The 12,210-nt window shown below is 31.1% G+C and overlaps 2 protein-coding genes and 1 long non-coding RNA gene across 3 annotated transcripts; 1 reads left to right on the top strand and 2 right to left on the bottom strand.

Moving 5' to 3' along the window:
* Positions 1 to 680: 680 nt before the first annotated feature.
* Positions 681 to 4,131, bottom strand: LOC124543718 (protein farnesyltransferase/geranylgeranyltransferase type-1 subunit alpha). Its single transcript, XM_047121992.1, has 5 exons — positions 3,690 to 4,131; positions 2,705 to 2,828; positions 2,229 to 2,319; positions 1,789 to 1,928; positions 681 to 1,364 (listed from the first exon to the last, which is right to left on the bottom strand). Exons 1-5 carry the CDS (start codon positions 3,817 to 3,819, stop codon positions 860 to 862), a joined length of 990 nt encoding a protein of 329 aa, XP_046977948.1. The 5' UTR covers positions 3,820 to 4,131; the 3' UTR covers positions 681 to 859.
* A 204-nt stretch (positions 4,132 to 4,335) lies between these two features.
* Positions 4,336 to 4,864, top strand: LOC124543664. The gene is made up of 2 exons (XR_006967486.1): positions 4,336 to 4,375; positions 4,803 to 4,864. It is a non-coding gene; the product is annotated as an uncharacterized LOC124543664 (long non-coding RNA).
* A 65-nt stretch (positions 4,865 to 4,929) lies between these two features.
* Positions 4,930 to 7,490, bottom strand: LOC124543663 (pupal cuticle protein C1B-like). The gene is made up of 4 exons (XM_047121924.1): positions 7,345 to 7,490; positions 6,371 to 6,547; positions 5,794 to 5,940; positions 4,930 to 5,171 (listed from the first exon to the last, which is right to left on the bottom strand). The coding sequence occupies exons 1-4, from the start codon at positions 7,354 to 7,356 to the stop codon at positions 5,076 to 5,078; spliced, it is 432 nt and encodes a 143-aa protein (XP_046977880.1). The 5' UTR covers positions 7,357 to 7,490; the 3' UTR covers positions 4,930 to 5,075.
* Positions 7,491 to 12,210: the final 4,720 nt, after the last annotated feature.

The following is a 12,210-nucleotide window of genomic DNA, read 5'->3' as shown; positions in this document are numbered from 1 at the left end:
ACCTTGCATTTTTTTGAAACATTAATTTTTATACATAAATTAAATGTCAAGTAATTGACTTGGCGAGTCAAGGTTTTTCATAACGAAAACATATACATAATAATAAATTAAAAAAATTTCAGTTACCGAAAAAATATGTATCTGCAATAAAAATATAGCATGAAAAAAACTAAAGGAAATAAAAAAGGAACTTCAGTACACTTAGCTGGCAAGGTACTGCATTTCGCTTGTTTAATTATTTCGTAATTATTGGACTCATTTAATCAAAGTCACTTTGGAATTTGATGATTGATTGGTTGCACTCTTTACTATTTACTAAATCATTTCAGTATATAATTTTACAACAATAATTCTTAACTATTTGTAGGCATTTTGCGACTGTAGACAATGTAAGTGTAGGGATTGTCCAGACATCAAAGACCTACTTACGACGTCGATCCATGGAAAACCAAAGAATATAAAAAAGAAATCTAAGGAAACGTTTTCTATAGATAAAAAGGCTATTCAATCTACCAGTAACGAAGAGGAAGGTGAAAATTTATTGAGTTTTGTTAAGAATAATGATGACTGCAAATGCGAAATAGTGGCCCGTGCACTTCGTTCTAACGTACACTTGAATCTCGATTTGTCAGAACAAAGAGCGAAATATTCTAAAGCTAATGATTGATAAATAATAAACACTTTGCTGGGTTATTACTTTATTTATCATATAATGATATTCAAACACTGAATAAATACATTTAATTTTACAAGTGTTGATTTTACTATGGGTGTATCTCGGTAAAAAAGTTTTGCAATTATTTCATATTCATTTTTTAACCACAGTAATCTAATCAAAGATTTCTTTGAAATACAAACTTTATTCCTCCATATTATTTTGTTCTACTGTTTTTATATTTTGTAATGCCTTAATTTTTTCACTAAAATAATTCCAATATTTTGATCTTATCTTATCATACTTAGTGGCGAGGGCCTGACATAATTCTATTGCTCTCTCTGAATTATACACACAGCTAGTCTCACCTTTCTTGAGATTTTCTTCACATATATCAATAATGAATGCAAGTAAATATGGCGATCGACATTTATTTTTATATAGTTCCTCACAAAACGATGTCACGACTGCATTACCACTCATTCCTCGCTTATCGTGAAGCAAAACTCCTCGCAAATAATTCCAAGCACTTTCATTGTTTTTAACAAACCTTATCTTTTCTAAGGCATAGCATATTTCCTTCTGAACATTAAAATCGGACCAGCCAAGGTGATTGTTCATAACAAAGTAACGCTGATTCCATGCAGAGTTGTTTCGGACATCTTCATTTATCAAAGTATCCACAAAGTCCATCTCCTTATCGAAAAGTCTGCAATGTATAAATATCTTATTTTAATTTTGGAATTCAAAAATTAAAATTATGAGATATATAGGCAGAAACTTTTATATTGCATAAAATAAAGAAAGATATTAAAGTTGACATCAGACATGAGTTTTATAAAATTCTTAAACAATATTTTTCAGTTAAATTAAATCTAACAATTATTATGACTTTTATACGAAAAAGGTTGACAACATGACATGTCTCTTAGCTATAATTATTTATGTATACTTGTATAAGCTAAAAAATTTTTTCACTAAATTGATTTAATATCTATACCCAGGCACTTAGGAACTACATCCTTAAGCTAAAACAATGTTCTTAAAAAAGAAGCACTAAAGTCATTTTACCCGATCTTTTCGCTAAGAGTAATGGTCAATATAATATATTCTTAGTGAAAAATTACACTAACCCAAATGTCTTTATAGCCCATTGTCTGTGTTGCCAGGCATGATAGTTTTTAGGGTCCTGTTGAAGAGCATCACCGGTAACTTCCAACTCTAGAGAGGGATCTTGAAGCCACTCAATTAGGACCCTTCTATGATGCCATACCTACAAAAAATAACATTCTGTCATCCTAAGATACTAGGAAGGAAGTAATACAATTTTGTAAATATTAGAACACCGATTCATTGTCCAAATATGGAAAGGTATATTTTTTTTGGAAAACTGAGAGAGGAAATTTTTCTTGACATATTTAAACACAATTTAAAAATAAGCGGGAAAAAGTTATGAATAATTATTATTACGGATGCTCTGGAAACCTATTGATATACTAATGATGTACTATGAATGTGTGTCAAAATATAATGTAAGGAGTAAAATGAAAATAGATTTTCTTTTAATATTTACCTGATAATTCTTTGGCGACTGTTTAATAACAGCTTCCACATATTCTAATTCTGATTTCAAATCAGTACCTAAAGCTTGAAGCAAGTCTCTCCTGTAAATTGGTTTATTTATGGTATAGTAATTATACATCACATAAATAAAAATATTATTTCTATCCAGTGACAATCAAAATATACTTATTAAGCAATGTTGTTAAGTAACAGTACTCAGTATTGTTGTGTACCGGTCTGAAGGGTGAGTGAGCCAGTGTAACCACGGGCACAAGGGACATAACGTCTTGGTTCCCAAGGTTGGTGGCATATTGACGATGTGGGGAATAGTTATATTTCTTACAGCTTCATTGTCTATGGGCGATAATGACCACTTACCATCAGGTAGCCCATATGCTTGTCCGCCAACCTATACCATAAAAAAAAAAATGTTCAGGTATGTTTTAGATGTATATTCTAATTTTCAATTATAATTTATACAATTACCTATATTGCCACACTGTATAATTAGCTGGATTGAATTCAACAGCGTCCTTAGTAAGTAGCAATGCCCTTTCAGATTTTTCATTGGCCTTTAATATAGCTCTGAAGTAGTCGTATACATCTTCAACTGAAATTGAAAAGTTAAACAAACATTATACATATACATAACATTATTATACTAACATAAACTGAATAATATAATAATTAAAATAAATTCTAATAACCTACTTTCACAATGTTATGTCACAATATGAAATATTTAAAAGAGCTTATTTAGTCATGAACTAGTTTAACAAGTTATTTTAAAACAATTGATGTTTAGCCTTAATGATAAGTTATAATATGGGTTAACAAAGCTCAGAGACTTTCATAATACTGTTCCAACCATTGTAATTCAGATCCGAAATGGTGCAGTAGTTAGAATCTTAACTAATGACTGCAGATTCAATTCTAAGTTAATACTGTTGAAATCCATGTTTTTGTGTTTATAATTCATCTCGTACATGGCGGTGAAGGAAAACATCAAGGGGAAATATACATGTAGATGATTTGATATTTTCAGTGAAATCCAGACGCATATGTATCCATCAACTCATGATAGAGAAGGGTGGTGGAATTTGCTCCAAATATAGAGAAAGGAGAGGCCTGAATCCAGCAGTAGTAGATTAACAGGCTGCTAATTTGCTGCTACTTTACTTAAGAGTATAAGTTAAAAAGACACAATACATTTCATCTGACACTTTCAAGGTTAACAGTGTATTAATGGAATCAATATAAGTAAAGGTATCTTTAGTGACTATTATACAATGTCAAAGCAAAGATTACAGGACAACAATACAATGATGTGACCTATATAATTAATTACCTTTCTAAAATGAATAAAATTTAAACTAGGTCATATGGTATTTTAAAAGAGCTCGCAAATATGGACATCAGTTAAAGCTCTAAACTTGAGACTTTTATGATCAATATTTAAAACAAAACTTACATTTTTCAGAGTGTGCAATGACAACTACAGGTGTGGGACCATCATCCTCTGGTATAGGAGTCACATCACTCCAATCTGGTCTATCTTTATAGAAAATCCAAGATGCATCACTGTCTCCACTCTCCGACATAATTTATTTAGAGAAATGTTCCAACTTTATAACGAATGTCTTATTTAAGCTTTTTGTCAAAGTTAATATTCAAAGCAAGTTTATAATCAGCTGTCGTATTACTAAAACAAGGCGACAAGAGCCATAAATACACACGATCTAGGTCGACAGTCTTAATTTGTTTGCCTCTAGCTTTATTTATATATTTGATAGTAGTATAACACTGATAATTTACATGTGAGTAATAAAAGTTATTAGTTGCGGCCTGGTACACAAGTACACAACAGTGATATTAAATAAATATCATTATAATGTCTGTCTCTCTGAAGAATATAGATTATACAATACAAAGTTATGAATTGTCACTGTCAATGCTTTGCGACAAGTACTATTAATAATCTGTGGACAAGTGGTTATAGTTTTATTATATACATTTTTATTTAATATGGAGTTGTATCAAAATCAAATCAAAATAAACTTTAATCAAGTGGACTTTTACAAGCAGTTTTGAATCGTCAATTAACAATTAAGTGAAGCTACCACCGGTTCGGAAAGTAGATTCTGCCGAGAAGAACCGGTAAGAAAGTCATTAGTTACTCTTTTTTAACATTTAAAAAATACAAAGTCATGTTGGTTAATCCAAATATTTAAATTAATATATCCTGCGTGGAAGCCAACAGGTATTAATTCCACGCATTTTTATCACCTACAAAATCTTGTATCGAGTAATACGCCTTTTTTACCAATGTATTTTTTATAAACGATTTGAATTTACGAAGAAGCAAAATTAAAAATGTCTGTTTAATACTATAATATGGATTAAGTTATTGATGATTTTTCATATCATAAATTTCTCATTCAAATATAACAAAATTTATGGGATCTATGTTTATCTTCATTTTAATATAATTACTGTTTGTAGCAATATTGAAATACATCTAATGAAGGGTATTTTTTTTTTTGGGAATTGTATTGGGAAATATACTTCAACACATTTATTTCAGAATCTACAGTTTTTATAGACAGTCTATGCATTGAAAACAAGGACAGATCAGTAAAGCAGAACGAAAAAAAAAAATCACCGCCGAGCAAATATTATAAAAAAGGTCTTAAAAAAAAACAGAGATTTCATTGATATATTGTTTTAATATTTAATTAAAATAAATTATGTTAAAAACTATCAGGTAACAAACAAAGGAATCCGTATATTAGTCACAAAACAAAAACAAGACAAAATAACTTTATAAATGGAACTTACAACGGTCATTTTCCCATCATTACCATCCGTAAGCCAGGCCAAGTCCGTTGGTGTAGGTCATGTGTGAAACTGCAGGTGCAGCAGAGAAAGCCACACCCAAAAGTCCAGTCGCCACCTGAAATTAGCCATTTGAACCATTTATGAAATATTAAACATTTAAAATATACGTTTTATGTACAAACAATGCCTAATTGAAATGCTAGGCATTTTTTTGGATGCGAAATCAGATTAAATTATAATCATAAATTAAATCTTTAGCAGTCTGAGATAGTATGTTAACTGTATTACAATAGTGTGATTCAAAAATTTGTACCCAAATCTGTTGCTCCTGAATCTGGCCTTTCTGCAATCCTATTGGATATTATAATATTTTTTATCGATATTATTTCGATAAATAGAGTACTAGGTTAACATACTCGTTAAAACTCGTTACTCGGTGGTAGGGCTTTGTGCTAGCCCATCTGATACCCATCTCATCAGATATTCTACCGCCAAATAACAGTATTCAGTATTGTTGTGTTCCGGTTTGAAGGGTGAGTGAGCCAGTGTAACTACATGCACAAGAGACATAACATCTTAGTTCCCAAGGTTGGTGGCACATTGACGAAGTAAAGAATAGTTGATATTTCTTACAGCGTCATTGTCTATGGGTAATGGTGACCACTTACCATGGGTGGCCCATATGCTCGTGCGCCAACTTACCCTAGGAGTGTTATAATAGTATTGTGTCAACTTACCCTAGGAGCTGGTAATGGGGCGCCAATTAAGGGTGAAGCTATGCCGTGGTAAGTTGGAGCAATAGCAATGCCTGGATTGCTTACACGTACATCCGCTTTGCGCACACTCGAAAATGGAGTATCTACGGCTTTGGTGTAGGTAGACACCTAATAAATTTTATATAAAATGTATTTTATTTTTATGGATGACAAGCCGAGTGATTCTGAATCAATATATATAACATATGAATTTTTGGTACTGTTTAGTTAATATTTACACTATATACAGGTAATCAGATACAGAGTTCTGGCATACTGTCAAATGAAATTCAGACAGAGAATTTTATTATTTTTTTCTTATTACTATACTCTTGACAGGCAGTAAAGTAAAATATGCCCACAACGTCGTATTATATACTTTTGCTATGCGCATCTATAAACATATACTGTAAAAACTATCTTCATGGTAGAGGAGAACCCAAAAGCGTTCTCCATAAAGTTAGTACCAGACATAAAATACTACCAAAACATTTTTTCAAACAAATCATATAAATAATTAAATACAATGCTTAGGTTGCATATCACATTGAAAACAGACCTGTCCTAAATTATATGGTGATCTAAATATATTAGAATGCTGTGTAGCAATGGCCGGTTGTGCTGGATATGAGCTATAAGGATTCCAGCCACCATAGGTATAAGAACCGTAGTAACTGGCGGGTGCAATCAGCCCTCCGGCCTGGACAGCCACGACCACGAACGCAAACAAGAATACCTGGAAAAATAATAAAAACAAGGAAAGTAATATGCAGTATCAAAATATACTTGAATAAAGTATATTTTGATTTTGATTGATTTTGATTTTGTCGGATTTACAAATTTGCCGCAAGTAGGCTAGTAAATTTTTGCCGCCCCCGACTTTTGAAATTAATACTTTAGTTTAGTTCACAACCATATTAATTACATTTATTCTGAAATTGCAACTTTATGATTTGTCTTCTATCGTCCTCATTACATCGGCTTTTCCCCGTTACTAAATAAACAGTAATATCATTATAAACTAAGTGATATTTCTGTCAATTACTAGATTATTTTTGCAACCCGCTATGTAGTGACGAGTATACGAATTAATTCGTAGGTAATGTGTATAAATATAATTATAAGTTTTCTTTAATTTCTGTAAGATAAAAAAAAATTGGGTTAAATTTGCCGCCCCTCTAAATCTGCCTATTGATAAATACGCCACTGCTAGTTGTTGGATAATCACGTGACAAAATAAAAGCAAACACTCATGATCCTACACCACCAACTACGAGATCTTATATTAATTATAAAAGCAAATAAAGCACAACAAAACTCAGTGCTTAATATTATAAAACAAAAATGTTGTGATACCGTTTAATAATACGTCGATTGATTGATAATAACTAAAATTAAAGGAATTTGAAAAATAAAGTTTAATGGGTATGAATGGAAATAAAAGGATGTATGGTGTTTGACCTTTTTTAGTAGGTAATACTAACTTATTCCTTTTCCAATTAAAATTATTAAAAAAAAAGTTATTAAGCTTACCTTTAACATCATTGTTAATGTTTCCAAACTTCGATGTGATATGGTTTTCAAGCGGTCCCGTTCGCCTTTTATATTAATTCTGACAATTTAATATATTAAAGGGCATATGTTTGAATACGCATAAAACATATATGAATATTGAGCTTCGGAAAAAGCATATGCAGGTGTTGTTTAACAAGGACAAAACATTTGTTTGATCTAGATTTTAATGTTCCTCCATCAGAGATACGAGATAAATATTAATAACTGTTGTGAATTTATAATAATGCATGTCCAAGTTTATTTATTGGGTTAAATGAATTGTGATATTAATCTGTGTTTATATTATAATACTGTTAAACGAGGTTAGGTTAGAAATTTTTGTTAATACCGGACTGAAAACATTACCAAATTTTTTTTGTAGTTTTGGTCTTCTGTTAAACCGATTGTGATGAATCTTAATTGGTTAGTTGTTCTGCATACACGCACGAAAGTGTCTGGGCAAAGACTTTTGTTTGTAAGTTTATAAATAGATATAAACGTTGTATTTATATGGATGTTCATAATTATATTATGGATCAATCGACTTCGACATCGTTTGATAGTAATAATTAACACATAAGTGTTATTTTCTGCGTTCTTCTTCAAGGTTCCTTCGATCCCCATATCTTCAAAGGTTACTTTGGTCAACGAGTCCTGTTTTTTCTCTTAAACCTATTGTATTATTTAAATGACATTCTAATTATTTTGTTGTTATTTACAACTAGTAGGCGCTGCAGCATATCAATATTTATACTGTTTTTGTTCCGGTAGAATGGTAAGTAGAAATGGTCATGTCCTGCAAACAACAATAAATGTGGACCTAGTACTTAGACTATCGAATTTTGCACGTTAATAATTCACCATGTCTATATATTTTTTGGTACCTTTTTTGTGCCGTACAGACTCAATTAATGTTGATCTATTACTAATTCATTATATACTAGAAGAAATCTCTTAGAAAATAAATATAGAAAGTTATTATTAATATTTAGTTAACTATTGATAGATTTTTGTCGTTTATTCAATTTGCAATAAAATATAAACATTTTCGATAGTTCATAATATTTCGGTTAGGATAGGTTAGAGTTTTTATAATGTAACTGAAATTTACTTCGATAGAATGTAAACTGCCGAATAATGGTAATGTATGATTGGTCGCTCTTACAATAAGATCGGCCAATCAGGAAGAGCTTTTGACAGTTGACAATTTGAATCGGGACAGATCGTAAACTAACAGTTTAACTTCGATAGTTTACAATATAGCGAAAAATAATACGTTAAATTGCAATCATATTCCACGGTTCACAATATTTCGACAGATTATAATCTGTCTCGTCAGATTTTAATCTAACGGATTTTGTAATGTTACGGACATATACATATAAGTTAAAAGTATAAGTGTAATAAGTTGAGTCATTTCAATAAATATCATTATCATTAAAGAATAAATTACCCTTTAATTCCAAGTTTATAAAACTAGGAATTAAATAGCTTTACTATTTTTTGTACGTTGAGATAACGTATCTTTACAATCCTAATAAAATTATAAAGATGTTTATCTAAATGAAACTCGTGTATCTTTCAGCTTTTATTTCTATGCTACTACATAATATTCATTATACATGCTCTTTTAAATTTAGCAGTTAATACTTGACAATTTCGAATATCATCTTGTCTGATAACGAGTTGATGCCTAACTCCTCGTTATATCTATATGTTATAACCATAATCAGTTCAATTGAATTGTTTACAGAAATTCTAGCGACCCACCCCAGCTTCGCACGAGTGAAATACTGATACTAAATATTTATTTTTATTATTATGGTATAGGTTGGCGGACGAGCATATGGGCCACCTGGTGTTAAGTGGTCACCATCACCCATATACAATGAAGCTGTAAGAAATATTAACTATTCCTTATATCGTCAATGTGCCACTATCCTTGGGAACTAAGATGTTATGTCCCTTGTGCCTGTAGTTACACTGGCTCACTCACCCTTCAAACCGGAACCCAACAATACTGAGTGATGTTATTTGCCGGTCGAATAATTGATGAGTAGGTGGTACCTACCCAGACGGGCTTGCACAAAGCCGTACCACCAAGTAAAAATATACTACAATATACTACAGAATTTGTTTATTTACAACATCACATTAGAAACTTCTAAAATTATCAGTGTTTCTTTACTATATTGTCCATGTACCCATTATATAAAATACCTTCCTCTTGAATCACTCTATCTATAAAAAAAAAAACGCATCAAATCTTGTTGCGTACTTTTAAAGATTTAAGCATACAAAGGGATATAGGTTCAGAGAATGCGACGTTGTTTTATATTATACTATGTAATGATTTAATTCAACGCGTGATTATCTACATTATAGATAGTAAAGTACTTTATATTAAGGGTTGTCACTTAATTAAAGCAGATAGCCTTAAGTTATTATTTATTACTGTACAAAGTTTTCTGTGAAATATATGAAGTATCAATTATAAATAATTTAACTTCTGACCATTGTGGTCAGAAGTTTTCATTAAAACACAAAGAAATAAATCATTTAAAAAAAATAACATACAGGCCAATAACGGCTAACAAATTACATTGTTTTAAAGATATTGTGGCGTATAAATTGTCTAATCTAGATCTTACGACACAGGATCCAAATGAGCTTTATAATTCATTTTTTGAAGTAATACTAAAAGAATTTAACAATATATTTAAAACGAAATCATGTTATAGTAACACAAAATTAAAGTTTAGTGACTGGGCTACTGTTGGTATTTATAAAAGTAGAAATAAATTATACGACTTATATGATATGAGGCGGTGGAATCGAAGCGTAGCCTTTTTAGAATACGTCATTAAATATTCCAAAATTTTTAAAACAGTATGCATTTCTGCTAAGTCCTTATATTTAAAGAAAAAAATCCTGGATTCTGATAATAGAATTAAAGCCACATGGGATGTTATTAGTAGTGTTAGTGGAAAACCCAAAAAGGAAATGATACCAATAGAATTTAACACAGGTAGTAGATACACGAGTTCTGAATTAGAGGTTGCTAATTTATTTGAATCATTTTTTGATAAAGTACCCCATAAAATAACATTTCATTTAAAATCATCTACATCAAATGCAGCTAGGTTATTAAATAATAGTGTTTCTAAATGCGTTATTGATTTTTCATTTGAAACGGTTTCTGCAATAGATGTCATAAAAGTATTTAAAACTATAAATATTAAAAAAACTAACGACATATGGGGCATTTCGGTAAAATTTTTTAATAACATCATACACGATATTGCTCCGTATATAGCAGTAATTTTTAACAAGAGTTTGGACACGGGTTCATTTCCTAACTTGTTAAAATGTAGTAAAGTTTTACCACTTTTTAAAACTGGAAACAGAAGCGATCCCGGTAATTACAGGCCTATTTCAATACTCCCATCCTTAAGTAAAATTTTCGAAAAAATTATTTTAAATCAACTTCTCGTCCATTTTGGTACAAATGCTATTTTTCATGGTGAGCAATTCGGTTTTAGAAGAGGTCGCTCGACAACTGATGCGGGAATTGCGCTTCTCAAACAATTAACGATGCTTGGGAGAAATCACAGAACGCTATTGGAGTATTCTGTGATTTATCTAAAGCATTCGATTGTGTAGAACACGAAACGCTTCTTTATAAGCTCAAATATTACGGTGTTAAAGGTAAAGCTCTTGATCTCATCGCTTCATATTTAAGTCAAAGAATCCAGCAAGTTTTCATTAATGGAATAAAGTCTTCTGGATCTACGTTAAAAATGGGAGTTCCACAAGGTTCAATTTTGGGTCCCTTTCTATTCCTAGTATATATAAATGATCTTCCTTTCTATGTTAAGGGTATTTGTGATATAGTGTTGTTTGCTGACGATACTTCGCTGATTTTTAAGGTTGACAGGAAAAAAAATGACTATGACGATGTGAACGGTGCATTATCACAGATACACAATTGGTTTACAGTAAATAATTTAGTTTTGAATGCTCAAAAAACAAAATGTGTAGTTTTTACCCTACCTAATGTTAGCAAGCAAAATTATAATATATCTTTAAATGGTGACCGTCTTGAAGTAGCTGATACTACGGTGTTTTTAGGAATAGAATTGGATTCCAGACTTCAGTGGACTTCTCATTTATCATCCCTAACAGGAAGACTCAGCTCCGCAACATACGCGGTTAGAAAAGTTAGACAACTAACTGATATTGATACCGCTCGTTTAGTTTATTTTGGTTATTTTCACAGTATTATGTCATATGGCATATTACTTTGGGGTAACGCTGCAGATATTGAATCTGTCTTTATTTTACAAAAGAGAGCAATTCGGTTTATTTATAATCTTGGAGCTAGAGACTCTCTTCGGGATGTTTTTAACAGAGTAGGAATACTTACTGTTGCGTCGCAATATATTTACAACAATATCATGTATATTCACAGTAACATTGATCACTTTGATAAAATCAGTGATAATCATTGTATATGCACTAGAAGTAAGGATAAACTTAGAACTCCAAGTTTCCGACTCCGCAAAGTCAATGGATCCTTCTTGGGGCAAGGTATCCGTTTCTATAATAAAATTCCGCAGAAATTTTTAACTTTGCCGTTTAGTAAATTCAAATCGTTTGTTAAAAATACATTGGTAGAAAAAGCATACTATTCGATACAAGATTTTGTAGATGATAAAAAAGCGTGGAGTTAATACTTGTTGACTTCCAAGCAGGATACATTAATTGAAATAATTGTATTTAATTAACATGACGGTGTATTTTTTAAATGTTAAAAAAGAGTAACTACTGAGTTTCTTGCCGGTT

The sequence above is a fragment of the Vanessa cardui genome, chromosome 3 (assembly GCF_905220365.1).
Source record: "Vanessa cardui chromosome 3, ilVanCard2.1, whole genome shotgun sequence".
NCBI classification, from domain to species: Eukaryota; Metazoa; Arthropoda; class Insecta; order Lepidoptera; family Nymphalidae; genus Vanessa; species Vanessa cardui.
This window is presented reverse-complemented; position numbering and strand designations above follow the sequence as displayed.